We start from the raw sequence: 27,997 nt of genomic DNA on the forward strand, positions 1-27,997 counted from the left end.
TGGCGTAGGACCCGGTCAGCTCTCTCTACTCGCCGCAGGGTGGGGTTTCGTGCTGTCCAAGTGGATCCGCTGTGGACATGGCTGCTCACTGCACCGAGACGATGCTGACCGCCCTGGGGCTGCTCAGTGTCTGTGCGGCCAGCAGCTCGGGGTCCGGGGTTTCGGGAAAGGCGGGTGGGGAGGCAGAGTGGGCGGAGCCGTGGGACGGCGCGGTTTTCCGGCCGCCAGCTGCGCTAGGCGCAGTGGGGGTGGCGCGCGGGCCGGAATCCCCGCCGCCGGAGAGTAAGGAGACTGCCGACCTACCGGTGCTGCTGTGGTGGAGCCCAGGCCTCTTTCCACACTTCCCGGGCGACTCGGAGCGCATCGAATGTACGCACGGCGCGTGCGTGGCGTCCCGGGACCGACGGTCGCTCGCCGACCCGCGGACGCGCGCACTGCTTTTCTACGGCACCGACTTCCGTGCAGCCGACGCACCTCTTCCGCGCCTGGGGCACCAGAGCTGGGCGCTTCTGCACGAGGAGTCACCGCTCAACAACTTCCTGCTGAGCCACGGCCCTGGGATCCGCCTCTTCAACCTCACGGCCACCTTCAGCCGCCACTCAGACTACCCACTGCCGCTGCAATGGCTGCCCGGGGCCCCTTATTTGCTCCGGCCTGCGCCTCCGCTCCGGGAACGCACCGAGTGGCGTCGTCGTGGGTACGCGCCGCTGCTCTACTTGCAGTCCCACTGCGATGTGCCCTCGGACCGGGACCGCTACGTACGCGAGCTCATGCGCTACATCCCGGTGGGTAAGAAAGCTGCGTGGCGGGGAGGGGGTGGACCGGGCGAACGCTGCACCCTGTTGACCGCCGTGCTCTGCCTCGCTTAGGTGGATTCCTATGGCAAGTGTCTTCAGAACCGCGAGCTGCCCACCGTGCGGTTACAGGACACAGCCACGGCTACCACCGAGGATCCAGAACTCTTGGCCTTCTTGTCCCGCTATAAGTTCCATTTGGCCTTGGAAAATGCCATTTGCAATGACTACATGACCGAGAAACTGTGGCGCCCCATGCATCTGGGTGCTGTGCCTGTGTATCGTGGCTCACCCTCTGTGAGGGATTGGATGCCCAATAACCACTCCATCATACTAATTGATGATTTTGAGTCCCCTCAAAAGCTGGCAGAGTTTATTGACTTTCTGGACAAGAATGATGAAGAGTATTTGAAATACCTGGCGTACAAGCAACCAGGGGGTATCACCAACCAGTTTCTCCTGGATAGCCTGGAGCACAGGAAGTGGGGAGTGAATGATCCTTTGTTGCCTAACTACCTCAATGGCTTTGAGTGTTTCGTCTGTGACCACGAACTGGCTCGGCTGGAAAATGAGAAAGCCCGTGCATCCTCTCCTGGGGACATCCCTGTCCCCGAGCCTCACATTGCCGAGCCCTCACACATGAACTGTCCAATGCCAACCCCTGGCTTTGGCAAAGTCGAAGAGATTCCTGAGAATGACAGGTAGGGTTACTGGGATGCCCTGCAGCTGTCACATCAAACTACTTGCTTTCTTAGTGCGGAGAGAACTAGAAAAGACGATTCAGGCTCACTTTGCTATAAGATGTCAGGAGTAGTTGGGGAGCTGAGTGTGGTGGATACACCTGTAATCTCAGTGCTGTGTGTGGAGGTGACAGAGAGAGAACCTGAGGACAGAAGGCCAGGCTACTAAGGATCATCACCTCAGCTGAGTACCTTTGATGCCGAGGTGGGGAGTACAAAGATGAATTTTGGCTGTGCCGGAGATTAAATCCAGGTCCTCCTGCTTGCTAGGAGAGTACTTTTCCACCCAGTCACACCTCAGCCCAGTAAGAGCATTTTGGAAGGAGCCCCCCCACCCCCCCCAGTAATCAGTTCAACATACTAGAGTCTCACTGTGTGGCATGGGCTGACCTCTTTCTTGTGATGAGCTCTGCCTCCCAAGTGGAGTGAGCCTCCACACCCATGAAAAGCACTAAAGCACTTACACCTTTTTTATGTGTGATGAAGCCAGGGCCTTGAATATGCTAAGCAAGCACTCTACCATTGAGCTGCACCCCCAGCTCCTTTTATTTTTCTGTTTCCTGATTTGGATCATATCCTGATTTGTTCACTCTAGACAGAATTGAAGGAATGCTTTCAGTAGGTGTATAATTAACATTGGCCACCAGTGTGCGGTAAAGGGGAGTGAGCAGGAAGCAGAATAGACCTGTGTTGGGAAAATGTTGAAACCACCTGCAGCAAAGCCACAGTTGGTTTGTTTGGAGAGGGGTTCCTGGAGTCGCTCACAGAAAGTGACTTCACCAGTGGATGGCAGCAGAGGGCTGCTTCATATGCTGCTGGCATCTTTCACTCAGAGTCTTACCAGTTTATGCTGAACACATTATGATTTACTAGAAGAAAAAAAAAACATTAGGGAAATAGCCAGGGATGGTAGTGCTTACTTGGAATTCTAATGCCAGAGACAGAGGCAGGAGGATCAGGAATTCAAGGCCATAGTTGGTCATGTGCAAAGAGTCTGAGGGGATAGTGGGCTGAGACCTCTGTCCCCCTAACAAAAGAAAATTTAGATTATGCCTTTTCTACACACGAGATGTCACTCCATCTCCGGCAATTTTCAAATTGACAGTGAGGTGAAAACCATCTGAAGGCCCTGGCTGTTCCCTTGCTTGCCTCTAGAGTACTATTTACACACTCTGAATCCTACTGCGACCTCTCTACTCCCTTTACGTTTGGGAGCTGGAGGCAAGTGAGCAATGCCAGCTTCTTGGGTGAACTATGATATCTGTGTTTATGACCTACTTCCTATCTCTTGAGCTAGTGTTAGTTTTCCTCCATATCCCCCTTCCTTCACAGAAGAGCCTTGTCCTGTCCAGAGCCTTAAATTTATGTTTTGTTTTGTTTTTCGAGACAGGGTTTCTCTGTGTAGCCTTGCTGTCCTGGGACTCTCTTTGTAGACTAGACCGGCCTCAAATTCAGATCTCCCCGTCTCTGCCTCCTGTGTGTCACCACTGCCCAGCCCTGCTTATGATTTCTTTGCAACCACTCCAGGGCAGAGGCTATTATTGCTGTGGTTCCCTAATTCACTGCTCTCCTGTTTTGTCATTTCAGCTGGAAGGAAATGTGGCTACAAGATTATTGGCAAGGTCTCTATCAGGGGGAAGCTCTCACTGCCATGATCCACAACAATGAAACACAGCAGAGGAAATTTTGGGATTATGTACATCAGATCTTCATGAAAAGAAATAAAAATCTCTAACTGTCCTTGGAAGAGCCTTTAGCTTGGAAGACATATGGAGACTTTTACCATGGCACCAAAGGCACATCCACTGTAACCTTTAGTGAATATTGTCTACCTTGATGTCTTCACTGATTCTCCTGCCCTGTACAGGGGATGGAACTTGAAGTTTTGAGAATGCTAGACAAGTACCCCTAGCCCTCTCCACTGTACCTGAATGGTATGGAGCCAGTATCCCAGTCTATGGTAATAGAGCTGCTGAAGCACCCATGTGACTCAAGTATGCGTCTCACCTCTAGCCATTTCATCATTTCAGATATGGACAGGATGGGTCAGGCTATGATTTAATGACATCCATCATTTAGTACCTTTCAGCAAGTATCTGTTCCTCATCTTGCTTTTCTTATCAGCTGTTTCACTGGTGGAGAGGCAAAACTGTGGTTGTGGGTAGGGGCTATTCTGTTTTTCCAAAGTTGTTTTTGTTTCTTGTTTTCCTTTTGAGATAGATCTCATTACATGGCCTAAGCTAGCTGCCAACTCCTGGACCTAGGTGTGCAACACTATGCCCAGCTCTTCAAGTTACTTTAAGATATTTGCACGGTCTTTAAAATCAAACATCAAATTTTAAGTGGCTCTTTCTTTCTGGCTTTAGACTATTTTCCACAAACACGGGGAAGATCTACAAGCATCTTCATCATTCTTACTGCTTGGATTTCTTGTTCAGGATACATTTGGAATTCCTTCTCTCATGAACAGATTAAGTAGCCAGCCCGTTGTAGGGTTGGAAAGATCTATTCGATCCATTACTCACATTTTTCCAGACAGTTTTATGTTGCTGAGTTTCTGGTTTTTTTGTGGTTCTGGGAAAGCAAGCACTCTGCTGACTGAGAAGCTGCAACCCTAGTACTGAGTTTTGGGTTTTTTTTTGGTTTTTTTTTTCTTTTTCTTTTATGAAGCCAGCACAATTCAAAGAGTCTGAAGAAGGCAAGGGATTTAAGCCACCATAAGTGGCTAGCTAAATAAAAACTTCAGCTTTCAGGCTGGAGAGATGGCTCCACTGTTAAGAGCACTGGCTGCTCTTCCAGAGGGCCCAAGTGTGATTCCCAGCACCCACATAGCAGTTCACAACTGTCTAACTCCAGTTCCAGGGGGTTCAATCCCTCTTTTAGCCTCTGTGGGCACCAGGCACAAGTATGCTACACAGATATACAGGCAAAACACCCATACATATCAGATGCAGACCAACTGTCTACTGCTGTAGCTTAACCAGGAGATGAGTATTTCCTGGGGTTATAACAAAGAATGCCTTGGACCTTAGAGCTATGCTTATTGTGTTACTAAAGAGGTCTCATAGTTTATCAGTACATGGTTGTAAACTACAGGTATCTGTGAATCCGAATCTATACAGATAGATAACATATGCATGTTAGATCCTTCAGCAGCCAGGCTTCATGGTTAACATTGTGATAGCTAGCCGGGTGGTGGTGGCACACCCCTTTAATCCCAGCACTCGGGAGTCAGAGGCAGGCGGATTTCTGTGAGTTCGAGGCCAGCCTAGTCTACAAGAGCTAGTTCTAGAACAGGCACCAAAAACTACAGAGAAACCCTGTCTCGAAAAAAAAAAAAATTGTGATATCTAAGGATGTAACCAAGAAAAGTTTAAACAAAGGTTGGAGTTACATTTCTAAAGTTTTTTCTTCTTCTTTGTGTGTGTGTGTGTGTGTGTGTGTGTGTGTTGCCGAGATGAATCCCAAGGCCCTGTGCATGCTAAGCGTGTGCTCTGGCTCTGAGTTATACTCCTAGACCTTTATTTTAGTTAGTTAAAAATGCCTTCATAATAGCATGAAAATTTTTTAACCTGTTTGGTCTCTTACAGAGAACAAGAGGAAAAGATATTTTAAAAAGTATATCACAGAGGAAGTGGAAATATTTATAAACAAATTAATAAATAAATTAATTAAAAGAAGTATATCACAGATAGGTGAGTTCATGAGTGCTAGGTAAGCCTGGGCTACAATATACAATAGCAAGACTGTGTGTGTGTGTGTGTATGTGTGTGTGTGTGTGTGTGTGTGTGTGTGTGTAGATGGGCATGGTTGCACCACTTTGAGTTTCAGCATTCTAGTACTTTGAGGCAGAAGCAAGTGGATCTCTGTGAGTTTGAGACTAACCTGGTTTAGTTAGTGTTCCAGGCCAGCCAGAGGTATATAGTGAGATCTTGTCTAAGAGAGAGAGGGGGGATAGATAGATAGATAGATAGATAGATAGATAGATAGATAGATAGATAGATAGATACTGATTCCTATAGCGAAGTAACTTAGACAAGTGCAGTCAAGATTAGAACTCAGCATATGAGCAACAAGAAAGGTAAGTGATGGTTATACAAAGTACAGGACCCTCTCTATTCCTGCAGCTCACATGAGTACTTTAGCACTTTTTTTTGTTGTTTTATCTTTCAAGACAGGGTTTCTCTGTAGCTTTGGAGCCTGTCCTGGAACCCACTCTGTGGACCAGGCTGGCCTCGAGCTCACTGAGATCCACCTGCCTTTTCTTCCCAAGTGCTAGGATTAAACGTGTGCACCACCACTGCCTGGGCTCTTTAGCACTTTATGCAGCAAGTGATCCTGTTGTTCATAAATGGTTGTTGCTGGACAATCAAGCTTGCTTTTTGCTAAGTGCTGCCCAGACTGTCCTTTATTCTATCATTTTATAAACAATCACAAGACCAGAGTAAATGAGGTGTTACATTTCCAAAAGGGAAGAACTCTGACTGGCCACATTGTACTTACCAATGAAAAAGCTTTACTTTCCATATGGAGAAAGCAAGCAAAATGATTTTTTTCCTTTTGGGGGCTCAGCTATGTGTACAGCACCAAGTATTTGCTGCAGGTCATGGGTACTAGTGGTAGAGGTTTCTGATAGGAGTCTTTTACCAGAATATGGGGTAGAATACAAAGCTGATGGCAAGTGTTACTATTTTTTATTATCATCTCAAGATTCATCTTATATAATAAATTGCTTTTTACATAGTGTCTTCTATTTGATTACTTTTTTAAAATTACACTTATTACGTGTATGTGTGTAGTAGCTTGTTCTACCCTGTACATGTGTATGTCAGAAGACAATTTGCAAGAGTCAATTTTCTTTCCACCACGTGGTCCCAAGGACTGAACGGATATCATCAGGCTTAGTGGCAGCACCTTTATTTACCCAGTGAGCTATTTTGCTGGCCTCTATTTGCCTACATTTGGGGGTGGGGGATGATTAAATTGCAAACTTGTAAAAAATAATGGTAAACATTCATTCGTTTAACTTTTTTTTTTTTTTTTTTTTTTTTTGAGGAAGGGTCATATTATTTGGCCCTGCCTTGCCTGGTAACTGGTTATGTAACATAGCCTGGCTTCAAACCCAAGTGTGCTTGGATTACAGGCATATGCCACATTTGGCATGATAGCTATTTTAAACACTGGGGATTCAGCAATAAACAAGATACATAAAGGCTGCTCCTTCTCATTTTAAATGTATTTTTAAAAAAAGATATTAAAAAATATTTTTTACGTGTGTGTCTGTCTGTGTGTTGCCCATGAAGGCCAGAAGAGAACATCCCCGGAGGGAGCTGGAGGTACAGACAGTTGTAAGCCCTGCAAAGTGGATGCTGGGAACCAAACTTAAGTCTCTGTAAGAGCCAAAAGCATTCTTAACCATGGAGCTGCCCTTTCAAAGTAGATGTTGGGGTAGATAAGGTCACAAAAATTCAGACTGCGATGGGTGCTGGTAGAATGGCAGGAAAGGGAAAATTCTGGAAGAAAAGTCATCCCTGTTGGTCATCCAGGGAGCATTCCGAACATCCGTGGTAAACAATTTTAATATGAATGTACCCATGCAGGTACATCGTGCCCTAAAGTAGAAATTAGGAACTACGTGATTGCTGGGTTCCACTTCCATTAGCAGAAATGTCTTGGGAGTTTATTTTAGGAATCTGGTGCATCTTTGGATTTGGTTTTGTAAACAGCTAAAAGTCAAACACTAAGTCAACAACAACTGGAGATCCGGGCCTATAAATGGAAATGATATAAGTAAATACAATAATGTTTATGTTTTATATATAATGTTATTCATAAATATTACAACCCCCACCTTACGGAACGGTCATTCCAAACGAGTAAACAGCATCTACACAGCAGTTATAATTAGTAAAACAAATGAACCGAATTCTCCTTGAGCCTTTAGAATGGTTCTAAGAGTTGTAAAAATCAGCCACTCTTACAGGTTTGTAAAAAACAAAAATCTTGGGGCTGAAGAGATGGCTCAGAGGTTAAGAGCATTGCCTGCTCTCCCAAAGGTCCTGAGTTCAATTCCCAGCTCACAACGCCTGCCCTCTTCTGGCCTGCAGGCATACACACAGACAGAATATTCTGTATGCAAATACAGAATACTGTATACATAATAAATATTAAAAAAAAAATAACAAAGGCAACAGCGCACAACAGCATCCTAAAGCGTCTTGGACAGAGTAGTAACCTGGGGCTGAGTCCAAAGCAGGCACCTCTCCGTGCGGGCACCTTCCTGCGTAAGGGTCAAGATGGGTCACGCACCACGACGCGCGGAGCCTACTGGGAACGCCTTGCAAAATGGCGACTCCCAGTTTGCGCGGCCGCTTGGCGCGGTTTGCGAACCCAGGGAAACCTATCCTGAAACCCAACAAGCCTCTTATCCTAGCTAACTCTGTCGGGAACAGACGCCGAGAGAAGGGCGGTGAGCATTGGGAGCGGGGGTAACTGGGTAGGCGCGCGGGAGAGATATAAGGTCTGCCGGTGACTGAAGGTCCTCCAGTTCTTCCCTTCCAGAGGCGACCTGTATCACGGAGATGTCGATGATGATGGCTTGCTGGAAGCAGAATGAATTCCGCGACGAGGCGTGCAGAAAAGAGATCCAGGACTTCTTCGATTGTTCTTCCAAAGCTCAGGTGACAGCTAGCTCCTAGGGTGGGAAGAGAAAGGGAAATAAAAATGAGTGACTCTCACTGCCTTGAGCTAAGTTATGGAAAGAGATTCCCGTTATCTCACCCTCGCCAAAGTGAGAAAAGCTAAGTTTTGATGATACTTGACCATTTTCCATTTTTGTTTCGTTTCGTTTCATTTCGAGGGCTTCTATGTAGCTTTGGAGCTTGTCCTGGAACTAGCTCTGTAGACCAGGCTGGCCTCGAACTCACAGTGATCCGCCTGCCTCTGCCTCACGAGTGCTGGGATTAAAGGGAAGATGGCTGATCTTAAACGAACTTGATAACCAAAATAATAGTTTCAGGTGATACAAGCATGTGTAGGTCCTAAATTCCCTTTTTGTTTCTTTGTTCATTCCGGGGTGTGGGTGTGTGGGGTGGGTGGGTGTAAGTAAGTGTATGTGTGTTCGAATATGCAGGGGCATATGTGTGGAGGTCCTAAAGCCCCCTTTTGTTTCTTTCTTCATTCTGGGGTGTGGGTGTGTGTATAAGCTCATGCATGTTCGAATATGCAGGGCCATGTGTGTGGACACCAGTGTTGTGTGGTGGCCAGAATTCACTGCCTGGAATTTTCCTCCATTCCTCTTCCACTTTATTCTTTGAGGCAGGGTCTCTTGGGGTTTGGAGTATATTATAAAAATTTATGGATCTAGGGCATAGTAAACTGAAGAGCTGTTATTTTTCTTTCTGTTGTGTTTTCAGGAAGCCAGGAAGATGAGGTCAATCCATGAGACTCTGGAGCAGTCTGAGAGTTTACCTCCCCACAAAATGACCAAGTTATTACAGAGATTTCCCAACAAATCTCACCTCAGCTGAAAATGGAGAGACATTTTAAATGAACTATCATTTCTGAATGCTATGCAGAGGCGTGTTAGGGTTTTTGAAGAATAAAATGAGTTAAAAGACTTAATTTTGCTCTTGTAAATGAACCATGGCCATTTCTTCTCATGAGATACTCCCTCCTCATACCCGACCCCCATCCTGAAGATGAATTTCTTGGCCTTTCCCAGTATTAGACAAGCACTGAACCACAGAGCTAAACCTTTCTTGAGCCCTATACTCTAGATTTTGGAAGTGCTTTGTTTTCTGATATGCTCTTCTTTCCTTTTATTTTGTTTGTTTGTATTGATTTGTTTTTTGAGACAGGGTTTCTCTGTTTAGCACTGGCTGCCCTGGAACTTCTCTGTAGACCAGGCTGCCCTCAAATAACTCAGAGATCTGCCTGCCTCTGCCACCTAAGTGCTGGGGTTAATGCATACTCCACTACTGCCCAGACCAGATGTGCTCTTGATGAACAAGTATGGACGGCCTTTGTTGTCTTCCAAGTTCTTTGCACCATTTAGTGCTTTTGCTTTTAAATACAGATATGGTGGTGAAATCCCTGTGTATGCAGAGCTTTTTTGCCATCAGCTGAATTCAGTGAGTGCATACTTCCAAGAATAGTCTGTCCAGCTGGGTGGTGGTGGCACACCTTTATTCCCAGCATTCGGGAGGCAGAGACAGGTGAGTCTCTGTGAATTTGAGGGTCTACAGAGTGAGTTCCAGGACAGCCAAAGCTACACAGAGAAACCCTGTCTCAAAAATAAATAAATAAATAAATAAAAAATAAAAAACAAAATAGTCTGTCCAAAGTATTGCTGAAGAAAGTACATAAACTTGACACAGACATTCTGTAGATATATTTTGATTTGTATAATTAAGAATAGTTTTTGGGAGGTAGAGAGATGGCTCAACATTTAAGGGTTCTTGCAACTTTTGCAGAGAATTGGCATTGGGTTCCACAGCAACCATAGTACCTCAACTGCCTATAAACTGACATCCTGTTCTGGAGCTTTCAAGTGCACTTACAGACAGATACACACGATAAAAACCTGTATGGTAGGTAAGCTGTGGTGGCACGCATCTTTAAACCAAGCACTTGGGAGGCAGAAGCAGGTGGATCTCTGTGAATTCAAGGCCAGCCTTGTCTACAGAGTGAGTTCCAGGACAGACAAAGATACACAGAGAAACCCTAATTTGAAAAACCAAACAAAACCTGTATGGTGGTACATGCTGCCTTTTATCCCAGGACTTAGAAGGCAGATAGACAGATCTCTGACCAAGGCCATAAAGAACTTGTCTCAAAAAAACAAAAAGATAAATCTTTTTTCAAAAGTTACTTTAAAAAGTGCAAACATTGGGGCTGGAGAGATGATGGCTCAGTGGTCAAGAGCACTGGCTGTGCTTCCGCAGTACCCAGGTTCAATCCCCAGCACCCACATGGCAGCTCACAACTGTCTGTAACATCCTCATACATATGTGCAGACAAAACACCAATGCAGCACATAAATTAAAAGTAAATGCAAACATTACCAATGAATTAAATGTTCTCCCTAGTCTTGCTTAATGTATCAATAATTTAGTGCTATGTTATAAACCTTATTTACCTGACTACAGTACAAAATTTGAAGATAAAATCTGTTCACTCACACCCTCTCTGGAACTATTTTCTTTTTTTTTTGAAAGTAATTTTATTAAATTATAAAAGTTTCCATTTATGCCCCTCTTCCCAACACCCTCCCACTCCCCCCGGAACTATTTTCTTTTACTAAATAGTTGGGAAAAGCTGATTATTATCTATCTGTCCCAATAGCCCAGTGTCTTTCCACTAATTCTCCCAAATGGTAGAACTAAGATTCAGCAGAGAATTAACTTCATTGTAAATTACTGGGTTTTTCTTACATTTATCTACTGTTTGCTGAAGGTATTTACTGTCCCCTAATAGTAGGAGTAATTGTGTAGGATTTTACGTATGCTCTGCCTCCTCAGACATAATCAACCTAACCTTTTCTTTCTATTTGATAGCATTAAATGTGATCTAGTGTGATAATTACTGAAGTAAAGAGGGTTCTTTCCTCCGTGACCCTCAATAGGTACATTTTCCCATAATTGTGTATTCTGCTACAACTGCTTGGCCCTGCAAGCTGAATCTTCTCGTTATATGAAGAAATTCAGTTTTTGAGTATTTTAGATTAAGGAGTCTAAACCTAGGGTCAGTAGATTCTCAGTAGTGTGATAAGAGTTCTGTTAACTGGGATGAGGAGAAATACATCTAACCATAGCTGAAATTTAGCATTTCAATCAAGGCTATAGGAAACAATCGACAGTAGCATTAGTGTCCATATGAAATAATTTTGGTGGGTGGGTGGTGGCTAGGCATAGAACCCAGGGACTTGTAAATGCTAGATAAACATTATCAATTAATTAAATATTCTGCCCGGTCTTGGCGTTTACTGTACAAATAAACAGTACTATGTTACAAGTTTGTTTTATTAAAGTCTTTGTAATTAATGTGTAATTCATAAACAATCAGGCGAGGTGGAGGGCACCCATGGACTTCTCTAGACCCATGGACTTCCCTAGACAGATAAAATGTCACACACACAAATGTCGCGCACACACAGACACAGACAGACAGACAGACAACAGACAGACAGACAGACACTCTCTCTCTCTCTCTCTCTCTCTATATATATATATATATATATATATATATATATTCAAAGGCAGTATCGGGAAAAGAACAAGCTTTCTTTCCTGGCGCTCCCCCTTAGACTCTAGAAAGTGGCTGGATTTTAGGTTCTGGACTGCAACTCCCAGAAGGCGATGCGGGCTGAGGGCCTATCCCGGGGCGTGACAATAACTTAGCCAATGGTCACTTGCACTATCCCTGACAGCCTGAGATTCTGGACGTGAACGGCGACTGCTTCTTCCTTGTGGGCATCAAGTAACTGCTGGAATATGTGGCTGTTTAGTATTCCTTTGGGAGCTGTGTGTGACGGTAGGCTCGAGAAAACAGCAGGCAGTGCACACACGTGTCCCGTACATGGTCCAGGCCCGGAGCACGCGAGGGCGGAAGTGGTGATGGCCGGCGCGGCCGGAAGTTCGGATCAGCTGATGGGGGAGGCGGCGCCGCAGCCGCCTAGAGGCCCTGGCCGCCCAGCGCTTCGTCCGGGCCTCGAGTCTCGCAGACTGGCCACAATCCCCGCTCGCACCTCGCTGTTGGGTGAGGCCCGTCCCGGCGTCTCTCCCAGGCCCGAGATCCTCGCCCGGCACGGCCGCCCTGAGCGCCCCGGCCACCCCCAGCCCCGGCTCGCCCCTCAGGCCCCGGGCCTCCCCTCAGTCCCCGGCCGGCGGCCCAGGCCCCGGATCCGCGGGGGGAGACCCGGCCCCGGGAGGTGCGGGCCCCATGGAGCTGATGTTTGCGGAGTGGGAGGATGGCGAGCGCTTCTCGTTCGAGGATTCTGACCGCTTTGAGGAGGATTCACTCTGTTCGTTCATCTCCGAGGCCGAGAGCCTTTGCCAGAACTGGCGAGGATGGCGCAAACAGTCAGCCGGGCCCAATTCTCCCACTGGAGGCGGTGGCGGAGGTGGCAGTGGTGGTACCAGAATGCGAGGTGAGGATGAGCGGGGGAAGGCTGCGAGGGGGAGGGAAGCAGGCAAACCCCGCTTGGGCCTTGCCTGGGAGCTGTCCGGACCGGGAGCTGTCCCAAGCTGAGAGCAGACTTCTGGACTCGCTTTTCTGGCCTTCCAGGGCTGAGCTGGCATCTTCAGAGTAGAGAGACAGGAGAGGCGAGGGCAGAAGAGAGGAGAAAGAGAGAAAGAGGGAAAGATGGGGAGGGAGGGAAGAGAAAAGGGAGGATGAGAGAGAGAGAGAGAGAGAGAGAAAGAGAGAGAGAGAGAACACTCGCGCGCGCTCTTTCGCGCGCGCTCACGCAAGCTTGTGTTGTGGCAGAGAACATCCTGGGTTGGCAGAAAGACCTTTTGTTATTCCTTTACGCCTTAGAGAGCGAATATGGGAGAATATCCCTTCTCTGTTTTAAGAATATTTAACGGAATTTGGCCTTTAGTAAATCAGAAGTAGACTTGCAGAAGAGAATGTGGTTAGGCGTGGACCGTGCGAAAGTTACCGCTTGAGGTGCTCTGTGGGGTGATGCGTTGGTTGCTTCGCTTCCAGAATGTTGCTCGCACCTCATAAGCTGCACCAAGAAAGGATTCCACCAAGAGGAAAGTGGAAGTGAACTTGCCAGTGAGAGGAGATACCGTAATTCATAGGATTAAGCCAGAGGTTTGCTCCTGGCACCTGTCAGAAGCCAAGGCTGGGACCAGAGAGTGGGAGCTTAGGACTTCATATCTGAGGTCTGGGCAGGAGGGTGAACAATAATTATCTTGGAACTCTCCTCATGGAGCACCTTTCTTTTGTGTTTCATTCATTCTCGGTCTCCAGTGAAGTTATGGATTCGTGCTGTGAAGAATCTTGCTTTGTTAGAGGGAATGGAAAGGAGAGTGAAGACAGGGAAGCCTCTCAGACTCAGGGATCATCACATCTTTCCCTTGCTCTGCCCAAGGCAGTTTTTCTCTGGGCCTCAGTTCAGGCTGGCTTTCTTCGGTAGTTGAAAGGGTTAATTTATGTGTTCCAGCCAGGCTATTCCAAAAGACCTGTTCTGCCAGCTGTTGTGCAGGTGCCCCTTTAGGATGGAGGCAGATTTGCCTGTGCCACTTTTTAGGAGCGGTAGTCCTCAGCTTCAGTTGGAGAGACACCACTTGTCTGCGTGCATATGCACACATAAACACAGGTCACAGGCAGCTTCAGTGTGAATCTTTTGTGCCCCTCTTGCTTCTTTTATATTTGAGAGTATGGATTGTATGGGGGCTTCAAATTCCCTATCTTTGGGGGAAGCAAATGAAGGCATGGCAGTCAAGATTCTCAGAACTCTGAAATCCTCCTGCATAGGTTAAAGTCCTTTCCATTTTTCTTCCCTTGCTCCCTGCCCGCCTTGCTCCCTAGACAGAATCTGGCTGTACAGTCTAGCAGGTCTTGACTCTCCTGTCCACAGCCTTCCAGACCTGGCCTTATATACCGTTTCTACCCCCATGCTTTCCTCAGCCACCTTCAGTTGCTTACTTGAAAAAGGCTTGCTGTTGTTTCTGAAAGGTTCTTTTCTGTCCTGTTTTTTTTTTTTAATCCATTTTCTACTACAGTCGTTTGCTGTGAGATCTGCAGCCTGTTATGCTATTACTGCTTTTTGTTAAAACAGTGTAGAAAACTTTCAAGTGCTAACTACATCCTACTCCAGGTGATTTCAGGAGCAATAGCCAGGTGCCCTACGATAACGATCTCCTCCTGGCTTCCAGGATGGGAAGTCAGTCTCCAGGTTCCAAGAGGCCCTGTAGGCTCTTCTGCTTCTTGAGATCCCTAAGTAATTATTTTGAGTCTGGCTCATGTTTTCTCCTTAGATGGAGGCCTGCAGTCATTTAGAGAAAAAGTGATAAGTAAAAAGGCAATCAGAGGTGAATGCCAGTGACACAGTACAATGTAATGTGAGCCTAAATGGAGAGTGTGGGAAATTCGGTGCTGAAGCCTGAGTAGATTACCTGCTAGAGTCTTAGAACACACCTATCTGGCCAGGAGTTTCCTAGACTCTCTCTGGTATCTACTGTTCTGCTCCTGAGGAGGCCAGCTGACTGTGTATGGCTGGAGACTGCCCAGCTCCCCTCTCGTGAAAGGAGTTTTAAAGGTTCTTATACCCTAACAAGAAGGGGGTGGATTGGTTGGAGAGATGGTTCAGAGGCTGAGAGTGCTTGCTCCTCTTGCAGGGAACCTTCATTCAATTCCCAGCACCCATGTGGAATGGCTCACAACCACCTGTAACTCCTGACTTTCTTCTGGTCTGCATTGACTCCTGCACGCACATGCACAAGCCCACATACAGACATACAATTTAAAAAAATAAAATTTAAACTTAGAAATATAGGGTATGATGATGTACCCCTTTAATCCCAGAACTCAGGAGGCAGAAGCAGGGGATTTCCGAGTTTGAGGCCAGCCTGGTCCAGAGCAAGTTCAAGGACAGCCAGGGCCACACAGAGGAACCCTGTCTTGAAAACAGAAACAAATAAAACCCCAAAAACAAAGATAAAAAACAACAACAAAAAAACCTTCAAAATATATATTTCTAAGAAGATGGTGTGTGTACATAGGTACCCAGGGTGTGGTATTGGTACCAAGTAATTATGGCAAAATAATTATGGCCCTTTCTCTTCCACTACCCCAACCTTTGTTTTGGAAGATGGGTTGGTAATCCCATTGGTGGAGCTGTCAGCAAAGCAGGTGGCATTTCACATCCCATTTGAAGTGGTGGAGAAAGTTTATCCTCCAGTGCCCGAACAACTCCAACTTCGAATTGCTTTCTGGAGCTTCCCTGAAAATGAAGAGGACATTCGGTGAGTCCATAGAACTGATAATGGGCATTGGAGTTCTGTATCTCAGACTGGCCGCTGGGATTTCTGCAGAACAAAAGAGATACTGTAGTTGGAACTGCTAAGAGCAAGATAAGGGAGAGGGGAGTGCCTGGGATTTCCCCCAAGTGTTAATGGAGAGAGTTGTCTAGGACTTGGTGGTCTCTCAGTGTCTGCGGAAGGTGATTTGTTGGTGTGTGGCCATGACCTCTTCTTCCTGCAGTCTATATTCATGCCTAGCCAATGGCAGTGCAGATGAGTTCCAGCGAGGGGATCAGCTGTTCCGCATGAGGGCTGTGAAAGACCCACTGCAGATAGGTAAGGTTCCATCATGCCTTGTGCTAACCTTGTTCTTCTCATCACTGATCTTTGCGGTCGGGCATGGTTGCATGTGTCTTTAATCCCAGCACTCAGGAAACAGAGGCAAAATTCAAACCAAACAAACATACAAAACATGTGGAATTAACTGTATAAGTTTGTGGCCAGGGTTAAGTGAGGTCAGAGACTCTGGTCTCAGCAGCTACTTCTGATCATACCCTTATTTCTCCCTAGGGTTCCATCTGAGTGCTACAGTGGTGCCACCGCAGATGGTCCCTCCCAAAGGGGCCTACAATGTGGCTGTGATGTTTGATCGCTGCCGGGTCACTTCCTGTAGCTGTACCTGTGGGGCTGGGGCCAAATGGTGCACCCATGTCGTGGCCCTCTGTCTCTTCCGCATTCACAACGTGAGGCCCTCCCAATTTATCCTGGCCCTATCCTATGCTCCATTCCCCCCTTCTCTGCTGCATGCCTGGCCACAATGTGAGCCCCTTTACCTCCCCTTTGCCCGCCTCTGTCCAGCTCTAGCTCCTAAACCTCTTCTCAGGCGCTCCTGTTTCTCTTTGCTCTTTCAGGCTTCTGCTGTCTGTTTGCGGGCTCCAGTCTCAGAGTCCCTGTCTCGGCTACAAAGGGACCAGCTTCAGAAATTTGCTCAGTACCTTATCAGTGAGCTCCCTCAGCAGGTTGGTGAGGTTGGCACATCTTCCCACTGCTGGCTTTCAGGCTTTGTATCAGCCTTCTTGTTAGGCTCAGCCCTCTTGGATTCACATGTGCCTTGTTCTCTCTCCCTTTGTCCCTGTTCCCTCAGATACTCCCTACAGCTCAGCGTCTCCTCGATGAACTCCTTTCCTCTCAGTCAACAGCCATCAACACAGTGTGTGGAGCTCCCGGTGAGTGTGGAGAGAAAGCGAGCACAGAGCATCACTTTTTACAAAAGGCTCCTTGTTGTCAGGTGAATGACTCCTTATCAGTAGGTGACTGCTTACCTGTCATTCCCAGACCCTACAGCAGGGCCCTCAGCTTCAGACCAGAGCACTTGGTATCTGGATGAGTCCACACTCACCGACAACATAAAGAAGACACTGCACAAGTTCTGTGGCCCCTCCCCTGTGGTCTTCAGGTAAGTCGTATCTCTACATACTGAATCTGTAGATACTTCCTCGGGTCACTGAGAGATCTTTGCTCTGTTAATGCTGGTGTCTCCCACCTTCTCATCCTCCGTTGGCATGGTACATGCACACAGGTATCAGGGATAAATCATGTTTGATGATGACCATGGGCAGTCAGAGTGAGTGCTTTCCAAGCTGGGTGGAGCCAGCGGCCTTTTTTTCCCTCTTTTGGCTCATCATACTGATGCAGATGCAGAGAAAGGTCAAAAATTTTGTCTCAGGTGTCCTTCCCCACTCTACTCTATATTTTGGATCAGGATCTCCTTTAGATCAAAGCCCTACTCTGTTGTAGCACCATTCATTCAGCCCTACCAAATCATCTCCTCTCTGTTCATTTTACAGTGATGTAAACTCTATGTATCTGTCTTCCACGGAACCTCCTGCTGCTGCTGAATGGGCATGTCTGTTGCGCCCCCTGAGGGGCCGAGAGCCTGAGGGTGTATGGAACCTGCTTAGCATTGTTCGAGAAATGTTCAAGCGGAGGGACAGCAATGCTGCCCCCTTGCTGGAAATCCTCACTGACCAGTGCCTCACCTATGAACAGGTAACACCACAGGACTGGGAGCTGTGTGGTAGTTTCTTTTTTCTCTTCTCTTATCTTAGTATCCTTTTTTTGACAGGAACTTGAAGGAGGGGAGGGACTTGTTTCATCTTCTGAGCTATGGTAAACCTCACAGTTCTCTTTGTCTCCAGATAACAGGCTGGTGGTACAGTGTACGTACCTCAGCTTCACACAGCAGTGCCAGTGGTCACACAGGCCGTAGCAATGGCCAGTCAGAGGTAGCAGCCCATGCATGTGCAAGTATGTGTGATGAGATGGTCACACTCTGGAGGCTAGCTGTGCTGGACCCTGCCCTCAGCCCTCAGCGGTGAGTCTTCTCCAGGATTACCACATTCTGACAAGGCCAGCCCAGGACAGCCTGAACACTGATTTCCTTGAATATGGGGATTTCTCTCAGCTGGGGAAATGGGAAGTGCTTAGCACTGGGGTTACCAGAGATTTGTGAGTCCTTTTTCTGACAGGCTTTCTTCTTTCCCTGCAGTCTCTCACCACGGTACCTTCTCTATGCCTTTCTTTGAGGGTGTATTTCTATCTTATCACCTCCTTTTCACTCGCAGTGCAGACTGCTTGCCATCCCTCTAGTAGCCTCCTGCCCTTTGTTTCCACAGCCGCCGGGAACTGTGTGCACAGCTGCGCCAGTGGCAACTGAAGGTGATTGAGAATGTCAAGCGGGGACAGCACAAGAAGACCCTGGAGAGGCTCTTCCCTGGCTTCCGGCCAGCAGTGGAGGCCTGCTACTTTAACTGGGAAGAGGCCTACCCGCTTCCTGGTGTTACCTACAGTGGCACTGACCGGAAGCTAGCCCTGTGCTGGGCCCGGGCCCTGCCTGCTAGGCCAGGGGCCCCTCGATCTGGGTGCCTGGAAGAGTCCCGACCCCGACCTCTTCCTACTGAGCCAGCTGTGAGGCCCAAGGAACCTGGGGCTAAACGCAAAGGATTGGGTGAGGGGATTTCCTCACAGCGGGGTCCCCGCCGCCTCTCTACTGAAGGAGGAGATAAGGCTCTGCATAAAATGGGTCCAGGTGGGGGCAAGGCCAAAATACTGGGTGGGACTGGCAGTGGGGGCAAGAACTCAGCAGGCAGTGGGAGCAAACGACGGCTAAGCAGTGAAGACAGCTCCCTGGAACCAGACCTGGCAGAGATGAGCCTGGATGACAGTAGCCTGGCCCTGGGTGCAGAGGCCAGCACTTTTGGTGGATTTCCTGAGAGTCCTCCACCCTGTCCTCCGTCAGTTGGCTCCCGAGGACCTTCCACCTTCCTTCCCGAGCCCCCAGATACTTATGAGGAAGATGCTGGTGTATATTTCTCAGAAGGACCTGAGCCTCCCACAGCCTCTACTGACCGCCCTAGCCTGCTGCCTGGGGAGGTCTGTACCCGAGATGACCTCCCTTCCACAGACGACAGTGGTAGTGGGCTCCACAAAACCAAAGAAGCGGCTCCTACTGTTGGAGAGGATGATGATGACTACCAAGCATATTACCTGAATGCTCAGGATGGGGCTGGAGGCGAGGAGGAGAAGGCCGAGGGTGGGGCTGGGGAGGAACACGATCTGTTTGCTGGGTTGAAGCCACTGGAACAGGAGAGCCGAATGGAGGTAAGGGGACTGAAGAAGGGGGTGGTGTTCCTTTGGAATCACTAAGAGGCCAGTGGCTCTAGTTGGAAGGGTCAAGATCATTAGATGACTGTTAACATTTTGTAGGGTGTCCTAATTAGCATCCTGGTCTGCAGTCTGTCCTCTCTATTGCTTCCACATTGATGCTTTTCTGGATATTTTTCAGATACTGTGTCAGTGTATTACTTAAAAGTCTGCAGTGGTTGCTTGCGGCCCTTAGAATAAAGATGAAGGTCCTTGGCATGACTGTGGGGCTACACTCTGTCTGGTCTTTGCCAGTTTCTCCAGTGTTGACTTTGTCTTTCATCCTCTGTGCAGTTCGCTTATTCCTTGAGCTTACCACGCTCCCTGTTGCCTACACACTTAGGTACAAATGGGCCTTTCTGCCTGGAATTCTCTTCTCACAAGGCTTGGTTAGCTCTTGTTCCTTCTTCTGGTCTTAGAGACCTTAAAGATAGGGACATAAAGCTGATGAACTCAAAAGCCCCTCCCTGCCAGCTGGTGTGGTGGCAAATGCCTGTGATCTCAGTACTTGGGAGGTTGAGGCAGGAGAATCTCCAGTTGGAGGACATTTTGGGCTACATAGTGAGATCCTGGCTCAGATAAAATAAAACAGACCTTGTCTTCTGAGAAGTCTCCTTCTGAGCTTCCCACAGCTGGCTCCCCTAGCCCACTATACCTGAGTTGACCCCTGTCACAGATAAGAGTATCAGTGCACCTCTGTCCCAAGTGCCCTTTCTCAGCAATACTTGTTACCACATCATCTTGAATGTTGGTGGTGTCTGTAAGCAGACTGAACTCGTATGGTATGCCCAGCATAAGCATGGAACCAGTACTTTAGGAATGTGTACTACATAGTCAGGTGTAATGTACTCTAAGGGAAGCCTTCAGTCTTTCGGTCCTATGTTCTGTAGGTGTTATTTGCCTGTGCTGAGGCCCTTCATGCCCATGGTTACAGCAATGAGGCCTCCCGCCTCACTGTGGAACTTGCTCAGGACCTGCTAGCCAACCCACCTGACCTCAAGGTAGAGCCGCCCCCTGCCAAGGTGAGAGAGATCTCCTTCCTCTACTTTCCTGACCCCACTTATCCCTGCTCCTGTTCCCCACCCCAAGTGAGAGCCTCCTTCTACTTCCACTGAGGTGAATCAGACTCATTTGTCCAACTCTTTGCACTTCCATTTAGGGCAAGAAAAACAAGGTATCCACAAGCCGTCAGACCTGGGTGGCTACCAACACTCTTACCAAGGCAGCTTTCCTATTGACAGTGCTAAGTGAGCGCCCAGAGTACCACAACCTGGCCTTTCGAGTTGGCATGTTTGCCTTGGAACTGCAGCGGCCCCCTGCTTCTACCAAGGCCTTGGAGGTCAGAAGTTCCATTAGAATCTTCTCCTTGATCATTGCAGATTCTTACACCTTGACCTCCATTGAGGTATAGGTGGTCTGAGTTCCTTCCTGTACTTTCAGGTAAAGTTGGCATATCAGGAATCTGAGGTGGCTGCTCTGCTCAAGAAGATCCCTCTGGGTCCCAGTGAAATGAGTACCATGCGGTGCCGGGCAGAAGAACTTCGGGAGGGCACACTCTGTGACTATCGGCCTGTGTTACCCCTCATGTTGGCCAGCTTCATTTTTGATGTTCTCTGTGCTCCAGGTATAGTGCCTGCCCCTACAGTAAGTAGAGAACTTGGGGGGAGAAGGGTAGTTGTGTTTTTTTTTTTTAAGGAAAACCAAGATCTCTAAGACTCTGGCTGAGTCATCTTTAGGACCCATCAGGCAGCTTCATGGGTAGGTCTTGAATGATGTAGGTCCGGATTTCTTTGCGTTCTTTCCTATGGTACTTTTGTTTGCCTGACTTAACCCAATTTTCATCTAGTGGTTTCTCCCACGGGATCCCGGCCCCCAAGTCGCAATTGGAATAATGAGATGCCTGGAGATGAGGAGCTGGGATTTGAAGCTGCAGTTGCTGCCTTGGGTACGTGTCTTGTCTTGCGCATGCCCATGAGCAAAGCCTGGATCAGGCCTTGAGGAGTTGCAGTGGAAAAGTCAAGATGTGAACCAACTACTTAGTTCTCATGACACAGTCAGTAATGTAGAGCAGGGACTGGAGAGAGATGGCTCAGCAACTGCTGCTTTTCCAAAGGACCCCAGGGTCAGTTCCCAACACCCACATGATGGTTCACAACCATCTGTAACTACATTTTCCAGGGAATAAAATGTTCTCTCTTGTGGCTTCCATGGGTTCTGCAAGCACATGGTACACATGCATGTAGGCAAAACACACACAGAAATAAAAATAAATAAAACTTAAATATGTGCTACATATGGTGGGTATTTAAAACACAACAAAATAATGATCTAAAGAAAGGTCTCAGGAAGGTGACAGACTATATAATGTAGGTTAAAAAATCAGGAAGTTTTAGACAGGGAATTGTCAGTTTTAATACCAGATTCAGTGGTTATGCCTGCAATCCCAGTACTTGGGAGGTGGAGGCAGGAGGCTCAGGAGTCCATTTCATCATTGGCTATATAGCATGTTTGAGGCCAGTCTCAGCTCCATGAGATATTGTAGCAAGCAAGCAAGCAAGCAAACAAACAGGTGGATGTACCTGGCTGTGGTGGCATACACTTTTAGTTCCTGTGGAGTAGAACAGGTTACAAATGTCTTGGGGAGCAGACAGAGCTAAGACTGTATATATGATAAGCAGTGGGGACCTTTTTCTCATGAGCTGGTGGCTGGCTCTGGCTTGTATGCTTTTGCTGTCTTTGGAGCTATGACCACTCCTAGTCCTCTCACAGGCATGAAGACAACAGTGAGTGAGGCAGAACATCCCCTCCTATGTGAAGGCACACGGCGGGAGAAGGGTGACCTGGCCTTAGCACTCATGATCACTTACAAGGACGACCAGGCCAAGCTCAAGAAGGTAAGAGACTGAGGTACTGGGTTTTTGCCAGGCAGCAAGTGAGCAAAATGTCACTATCTTTCTCAGAAGTTTCCAGTACAATGACAAAAGTACTGGTTTGCCTGTAGGAGGTAAGTAGAGACTCCTGGAGACTTCTCATAAAGAACAAGAGACCAATGGTTCTTATAGGTATGCTTGGGCATGAGGTGGAAGAAGAGAAGCAGAGAGCATAAAGTCAATCATTCATTTATTTCAATATTTATTGAATATCAGTATATTCAGTCCTCAGGTAAGTGTTATGGAAGATTCCGAGACATGTAAGCTGGGAGGTTATCCTGTAGTTACAACTGGGGAAGACTTCCTAAGGAGGGAGCATTAGGCTGCTTCAAGAAGAAAGGAAGGTAATAGACTTTAGGAAATAAAGGACGTCATGCTACTGCTTGTCTCTCCTTCAGATCTTAGACAAACTCTTGGACCGAGAAAGCCAGACACATAAGCCACAGACACTGAGTTCTTTCTACTCATCTAGCCGTCCAGCCACAGCCAACCAGAGATCTCCTTCAAAGCATGGGGCTCCATCTGCCCCCGGGGCCCTGCAACCTCTGACTTCAGGCTCTACAGGCCCTTCTCAGCCAGGGAATGTGGCAGGGGCTGGGCCAGGTTCCACTGACGGCTTCACAGAGAAGAATGTGCCTGGTGAGGTGGGGGCACTGGGAAGGGAGGAGGGCGGTGAGTGGTCATATTGTTATGCCCTTTCTTGGGCTCATCCCAGTATCCTATTTTCTTACTCAGAAAGCTCCCCACATTCTCCCTGTGAGGGTCTCCCACCTGAGGCAGCTTTGACTCCACGGTCTGAGGGGAAGGTTCCTAGCCGTCTAGCTCTTGGCAGTCGTGGAGCCTATAATGGTCGAGGTTGGGGGTCCCCAGGGCGGCCCAAAAAGAAGCACACAGGTACGACAACCTAAGGGATGGTGTGGAGGGAAGGCTAGTCCTGAAGGCTGGAGACTGACTTCAGGTATTCCTGATTTCTGAGACTGATTCATTTTGGGGGTACTAGGCATGGCCAGCATTGACAGCAGCGCCCCTGAAACTACATCGGACAGCTCTCCTACCTTAAGCCGAAGGCCACTTCGAGGGGGCTGGGCCCCTACTTCCTGGGGTCGAGGACAAGACAGTGACAGCATTAGCAGCTCTTCCTCAGACTCCCTGGGTTCCTCATCCTCTAGTGGAAGCCGCCGGGCTAGTGCCAGTGGAGGGGCCCGGGCAAAGACGGTTGAAGTTGGCAGGTCAGTAGGGAGAAATATGTCTCTCTCTAATCTTGCACTTTCTCAAAACCAATTCCTATTGTGACCCAGCTGTTGTCCCCTAACAGCCCTACTTACCCAGGTCTCTGCTAACCTACTTGGACGCTATTTTGAAGAAACTCCAATCTTGTTAATAACCCATTGCTCCTTCAGGTGTTACAAGGGCCGTCGGCCGGAGAGTCATGCCCCCCACGTACCCAATCAGCCGTCAGAGGCAGCTGCACACTTCTACTTCGAATTGGCAAAGACAGTTCTGATCAAGGCAGGGGGCAACAGCAGCACTTCCATTTTCACACATCCATCTTCCTCAGGAGGCCACCAGGGTCCTCACCGCAACCTGCACCTTTGCGCCTTTGAGATTGGGCTTTATGCCCTTGGCCTACACAATTTTGTTTCTCCTAACTGGCTCTCTCGTACCTATTCTTCCCATGTATCCTGGATTACAGGTAAGTCCAATGTCCTTATTTGCATACAGGATGGAGGTGAATTGGAAGCAAGGGTCTTGTCTTTGTGACATTGCTGATCTGATGTAAGATACCATCCCCAGACCTCCAATGGGGCCCACTTTGCTCCTTTTTCTTTTCCCTAAAGGGCAGGCAATGGAGATTGGCAGTGCAGCCCTGACTATACTGGTAGAATGCTGGGATGGCCACCTGACGCCCCCTGAGGTTGCATCACTGGCTGATAGAGCATCACGGGCACGAGACTCCAACATGGTGAGGGCAGCGGCAGAGCTGGCTCTAAGCTGCCTGCCTCATGCCCATGCACTGAACCCCAATGAAATTCAACGAGCCTTGGTGCAGTGCAAGGAACAGGTACTTCTGCTCTCAGCTGTCTGCGCATGGGGAAACTTAAGGGCTCGGCATTTCTTCTATCAAAATTGTGTATGTGTGTATTATGGGGCAGGGTACATATGTGCCACAGTATATGTGTGTGAAGGTCAGAGGACAGCTTTTGGGAGTTTCTTTTTTTCTTTAGACCTTGTGGGTTCTAGGACTCACTCAAGTTGTCAGGCTTGACAGCAAGTGCTTTTACCTACTTGCAGCCATTCTTCCCCTCCTTCCTTCCTAGAGGCCTAAATTGCCTAGGATGGGCTTGAACTCAGAGTTGTGCTTCAGTCTTCTTATAGTAGCTGGCACATGCTATTATTTTGGGATTAGGGACCCTCTCTTAATTTTCCCCATATTTAGTTAGGAGTTTCTGAAGTATCTAATTTTTCTCTCATTGTAACATTTCACATATGGTAAATTGAGTATCTGTTAGGTTTTGGACTTTAAGTTTTGGAATATTTTCCAGTCCATGGGCTATCTCGAGGATGGGACCCAAATCTAATTATTAATTATACAAACAGCCTAGAGATAATCTTGTGTGTCTTGCCGGGCAGTGGTGGCACACACCTTTAATCCCAGCACTTGGGAGGTAGAGGCAGGCAGATCTCTGTGAGTTTGAGACCAGCCTGGTCTACAAGAGCTAGTTCCAGGACAGGCTCCAAAGCCACAGAGAAACCCTGTCTCGAAAAACCGAAAAAAAAAAAATCTTGTGTCTCTCTTGCCCTCTTTCTCTCCAATGTATGAATGTATGGGGAATAAAATTCAGAACCTCATACAGACTTGGCAAGCAGCCAACTTACATCTCCAGCCCTGTTTGTGCATGAGCGCATATTTCGTGGTATTTCCACTTGAGGTGGTATCACGTTAGTGTTCAAAATGTTTCTGGTTTTAGTGTTTCTAATTTTCAAATTAGTGATATTCAATCCAATTATATGAATTTACATTTTTATATTCACCCTTTACACTATGTGCTGCCTTCTATGCTATGTATTTATCCTGTTATAATCCTACAGTTAGGGTTATTCCCATTACATACACAAAAATATGGAGGCTTACATTTAGGGACCAGGATGTTCCCTGAGGATGGCCTTAAAGAAATGATGAGCTTTGGGTGCAGGATTATTTGTTCAGTGTCTGTGTGAAGCACTCACTACTAATACTGAGCACTGACCCTGATTTCTGATGCCCTCCTCAACTAGCCATCATTCCTGGGTAAACCCTTTCCCCCTAATGCTCTGTGCTCCTTTCCAGGATAACCTGATGTTGGAGAAGGCCTGTATGGCAGTGGAAGAGGCAGCCAAGGGTGGGGGCGTGTACCCTGAAGTGCTGTTCGAGGTTGCACATCAGTGGTTCTGGCTCTATGAACAGACAGCAGGCGGCTCATCCACTGCCCGTGAAGGGGCTACAAGCTGTAGTGGCAGTGGGATGAGGGCTGCTGGGGAGGCTGGGCGGGTGCTGCCTGAGGGCAGGGGTGCCCCTGGGACTGAACCTGTTACAGTGGCTGCAGCAGCAGTGACAGCGGCAGCCACAGTGGTTCCAGTCATCTCAGTGGGATCCAGTTTATATCCAGGTCCAGGACTGGGGCATGGTCATTCCCCTGGCCTGCACCCCTACACTGCTCTACAGCCCCACCTGCCCTGCAGCCCTCAGTACCTCACCCACCCAGCTCACCCTGCCCACCCTATGCCTCATATGCCCCGGCCTGCCGTCTTCCCTGTGCCCGGCTCTGCATACCCACAGGTGAGACTGGTGTTTTGTCGACAGTGTGGTGGTGGGAGAGCACGAGGAATTCATAGAGTTGGAGTAGAGTCCCTTGGGAGTATAGTAGGGCTGTCCAGGAGTTTGGATGAGGTGTGTGGGGGGGAACCAAGGCTGACTAAGAAATGTAGTTATGTCACGACATAACTTGGTATCTGTTCTTTTCCCTATCCATATAGGGTGTGCATCCTGCATTCCTGGGGGCTCAGTACCCCTACTCAGTGACTCCTCCCTCACTTGCTGCCACTGCAGTACCCTTCCCTGTCCCTTCCATGGCTCCCATCACAGTTCATCCCTACCACACAGAGCCAGGGCTCCCACTGCCAACCAGTGTGGCCTGTGAGTTTCGGGGACAGGGAGCAGGTGAATGGAGGGGAGGTGGTACACTGGGCATGGGAGGTAGGAAGGAAATCTCTGGCCCTCTTCTCTCACAGTGAGCAGCGTCCATCCAGCATCCACATTTCCAGCCATCCAGGGTGCCTCACTGCCTGCTCTGACCACGCAGCCCAGCCCTCTGGTAAGCGGAGGTTTTCCACCACCCGAGGAAGAGACACACAGTCAACCAGTCAATCCACATAGCCTGCACCATCTGCATGCCGCTTACCGTGTTGGTAAGAAGTCCCTTTCTGTACTCTACCAACAGCTGGGAGAGGGGTTCTCTTCAGTGGATTTCCTCTACTAGCTCTCAATTTGTTAACTATGGGCCAGGTTCCAGACTGGGGTAGAAGGTGGAGGATATACCCCATCGTGTGTCCATCTGTGTTTCCTAGGAATGCTGGCACTTGAGATGCTGGGTCGCCGGGCACACAACGATCATCCCAACAACTTCTCCCGCTCCCCCCCCTACACTGATGATGTCAAATGGTTGCTGGGGCTGGCAGCAAAGCTGGGTAACACCTCCCCTCCCCAGGACCATTGTCCCCCGACCTGATTCCCTGCCATCCTATCCTATCCCAGACCTCCTTCCTAGCTCTTGCTCAGAGTTGAGGCCTTGGTCGGGTATGTGTGCAAGTGCGGGGGGTGGAGGGTTACCTCAGCTCCTGGGGTGGAGGGAGGCTCTCTGTCAGGCCAGAGCTGAGATATATAAGTGGGTCCCTAGGGCAGAGGTGGCCACCCCCGTCTCATGCCCCTCCCCCTGCCCCCCAGGAGTGAACTACGTGCACCAGTTCTGTGTGGGGGCAGCCAAGGGGGTGCTGAGCCCGTTTGTGCTGCAGGAGATCGTCATGGAGACGCTGCAGCGGCTGAACCCCATTCATGCCCACAACCATCTTCGAGCCCCGGCCTTCCACCAACTGGTGCAGCGCTGTCAGCAGGCATACATGCAGGTGATAACTTAGGAAATACGGAACAAGGGGGACACCTCCTGGGCAGTTGGACCAGAGTCCTTAGCATGTTCAGGGAGGCGGGCCCAAGTTGTGTATGCTTTGTGCTGAGATTCTCCTCCAATCCATCCTCCAGTACATCCATCACCGCTTAATTCACCTGACCCCTGCCGACTACGACGACTTTGTGAATGCAATCCGCAGCGCCCGCAGCGCCTTCTGCCTGACACCCATGGGCATGATGCAGTTCAACGACATCCTACAGAACCTCAAGCGCAGCAAACAGACCAAGGAGCTGTGGCAGCGGGTCTCTCTAGAGATAACCACTTTCTCCCCTTGAGTCTGGCCCCTATAGGGCCCTATATAGGGACACAGGCCTGTGGTTATGGGGGCCCCTCACACAGAGGGAGTGACTCTTGGCTGGACAGATCATCCCCACTCAATTCCCTGGTAGCCCAGACTGGCAGCTGCTCTTGGGCTGTAGCTTGGGGCCAAGATGTCTCAGACCTTCAAAGCCTAAGGCTGGGAGAGACAGCCTTGTCTGGGAGAGGGCGTTGGGTGGCCTCTGGTATTTATTTGGCATTTATAAATATATAAACTCCTTTTTTACTCTATTTCTGGGTCCTTCCCTTCTTCTTTGTGTAGAAGAGCTGTGGAAAGTCAGTTGATACCTGCTATATTCTAGGTGGTTCACTTCAGTG

At 48.4% G+C, this 27,997-nt stretch overlaps 3 protein-coding genes across 6 annotated transcripts; all 3 read left to right on the plus strand.

Moving 5' to 3' along the window:
• The first annotated feature begins 50 nt into the window (after nucleotides 1-50).
• Nucleotides 51-6,278, plus strand: Pofut4 (protein O-fucosyltransferase 4). The gene is made up of 3 exons (XM_048426498.3): nucleotides 51-785; nucleotides 870-1,495; nucleotides 3,122-6,278. Exons 1-3 carry the CDS (start codon nucleotides 78-80, stop codon nucleotides 3,267-3,269), a joined length of 1,482 nt encoding a protein of 493 aa, XP_048282455.3. The 5' UTR covers nucleotides 51-77; the 3' UTR covers nucleotides 3,270-6,278.
• A 1,563-nt stretch (nucleotides 6,279-7,841) lies between these two features.
• Chchd1 (coiled-coil-helix-coiled-coil-helix domain containing 1) lies at nucleotides 7,842-9,157 on the plus strand. The gene is made up of 3 exons (XM_048426492.2): nucleotides 7,842-8,003; nucleotides 8,096-8,214; nucleotides 8,950-9,157. Exons 1-3 carry the CDS (start codon nucleotides 7,880-7,882, stop codon nucleotides 9,061-9,063), a joined length of 357 nt encoding a protein of 118 aa, XP_048282449.1. The 5' UTR covers nucleotides 7,842-7,879; the 3' UTR covers nucleotides 9,064-9,157.
• A 2,818-nt stretch (nucleotides 9,158-11,975) lies between these two features.
• Nucleotides 11,976-27,910, plus strand: Zswim8 (zinc finger SWIM-type containing 8). Of its 4 annotated transcripts, none has more exons than XM_048426465.3 (26): nucleotides 11,976-12,683; nucleotides 15,357-15,510; nucleotides 15,749-15,843; nucleotides 16,078-16,250; nucleotides 16,419-16,526; nucleotides 16,652-16,733; nucleotides 16,843-16,963; nucleotides 17,355-17,556; nucleotides 17,706-17,881; nucleotides 18,183-19,167; nucleotides 20,100-20,210; nucleotides 20,369-20,548; nucleotides 20,650-20,833; nucleotides 21,056-21,154; nucleotides 21,979-22,103; nucleotides 22,538-22,778; nucleotides 22,875-23,033; nucleotides 23,140-23,368; nucleotides 23,540-23,832; nucleotides 23,978-24,201; nucleotides 25,468-25,956; nucleotides 26,154-26,313; nucleotides 26,409-26,585; nucleotides 26,745-26,864; nucleotides 27,189-27,299; nucleotides 27,433-27,910. In XM_048426465.3, exons 1-26 carry the CDS (start codon nucleotides 12,476-12,478, stop codon nucleotides 27,891-27,893), a joined length of 5,667 nt encoding a protein of 1,888 aa, XP_048282422.1. In that variant the 5' UTR covers nucleotides 11,976-12,475; the 3' UTR covers nucleotides 27,894-27,910. The 4 variants fall into 4 exon arrangements, with proteins under 4 accessions (XP_048282422.1, XP_048282421.1, XP_048282424.1 ...); XM_048426464.3 differs by having other exon boundaries at nucleotides 11,979-12,683; nucleotides 20,100-20,231; XM_048426467.3 differs by having other exon boundaries at nucleotides 11,982-12,683; nucleotides 27,121-27,299; nucleotides 27,433-27,785.
• The last annotated feature ends 87 nt before the right edge of the window (nucleotides 27,911-27,997 follow it).

This window comes from Myodes glareolus, chromosome 12, assembly GCF_982192425.1.
Source record: "Myodes glareolus chromosome 12, mMyoGla1.1, whole genome shotgun sequence".
Classification (NCBI taxonomy): Eukaryota; Metazoa; Chordata; class Mammalia; order Rodentia; family Cricetidae; genus Myodes; species Myodes glareolus.

Excerpts from the sequence above, each read along its gene's own strand:
- Pofut4 (XM_048426498.3), top strand. The coding sequence starts at position 78 with ATGGCTGCTCACTGCACCGAGACGATGCTGACCGCCCTGGGGCTGCTC. Across the intron at positions 786-869 it reads AGCTCATGCGCTACATCCCG|GTGGATTCCTATGGCAAGTG; the intron begins GTGGGTAAGAAA and ends TGCCTCGCTTAG. Across the intron at positions 1,496-3,121 it reads GAGATTCCTGAGAATGACAG|CTGGAAGGAAATGTGGCTAC; the intron begins GTAGGGTTACTG and ends TTGTCATTTCAG.
- Chchd1 (XM_048426492.2), top strand. The coding sequence starts at position 7,880 with ATGGCGACTCCCAGTTTGCGCGGCCGCTTGGCGCGGTTTGCGAACCCA. Across the intron at positions 8,004-8,095 it reads CAGACGCCGAGAGAAGGGCG|AGGCGACCTGTATCACGGAG; the intron begins GTGAGCATTGGG and ends CTTCCCTTCCAG. Across the intron at positions 8,215-8,949 it reads ATTGTTCTTCCAAAGCTCAG|GAAGCCAGGAAGATGAGGTC; the intron begins GTGACAGCTAGC and ends TTGTGTTTTCAG.
- Zswim8 (XM_048426464.3), top strand. The coding sequence starts at position 12,476 with ATGGAGCTGATGTTTGCGGAGTGGGAGGATGGCGAGCGCTTCTCGTTC. Across the intron at positions 16,251-16,418 it reads GTCTCTTCCGCATTCACAAC|GCTTCTGCTGTCTGTTTGCG; the intron begins GTGAGGCCCTCC and ends TTGCTCTTTCAG. Across the intron at positions 26,314-26,408 it reads ACTGCCAACCAGTGTGGCCT|TGAGCAGCGTCCATCCAGCA; the intron begins GTGAGTTTCGGG and ends CTTCTCTCACAG.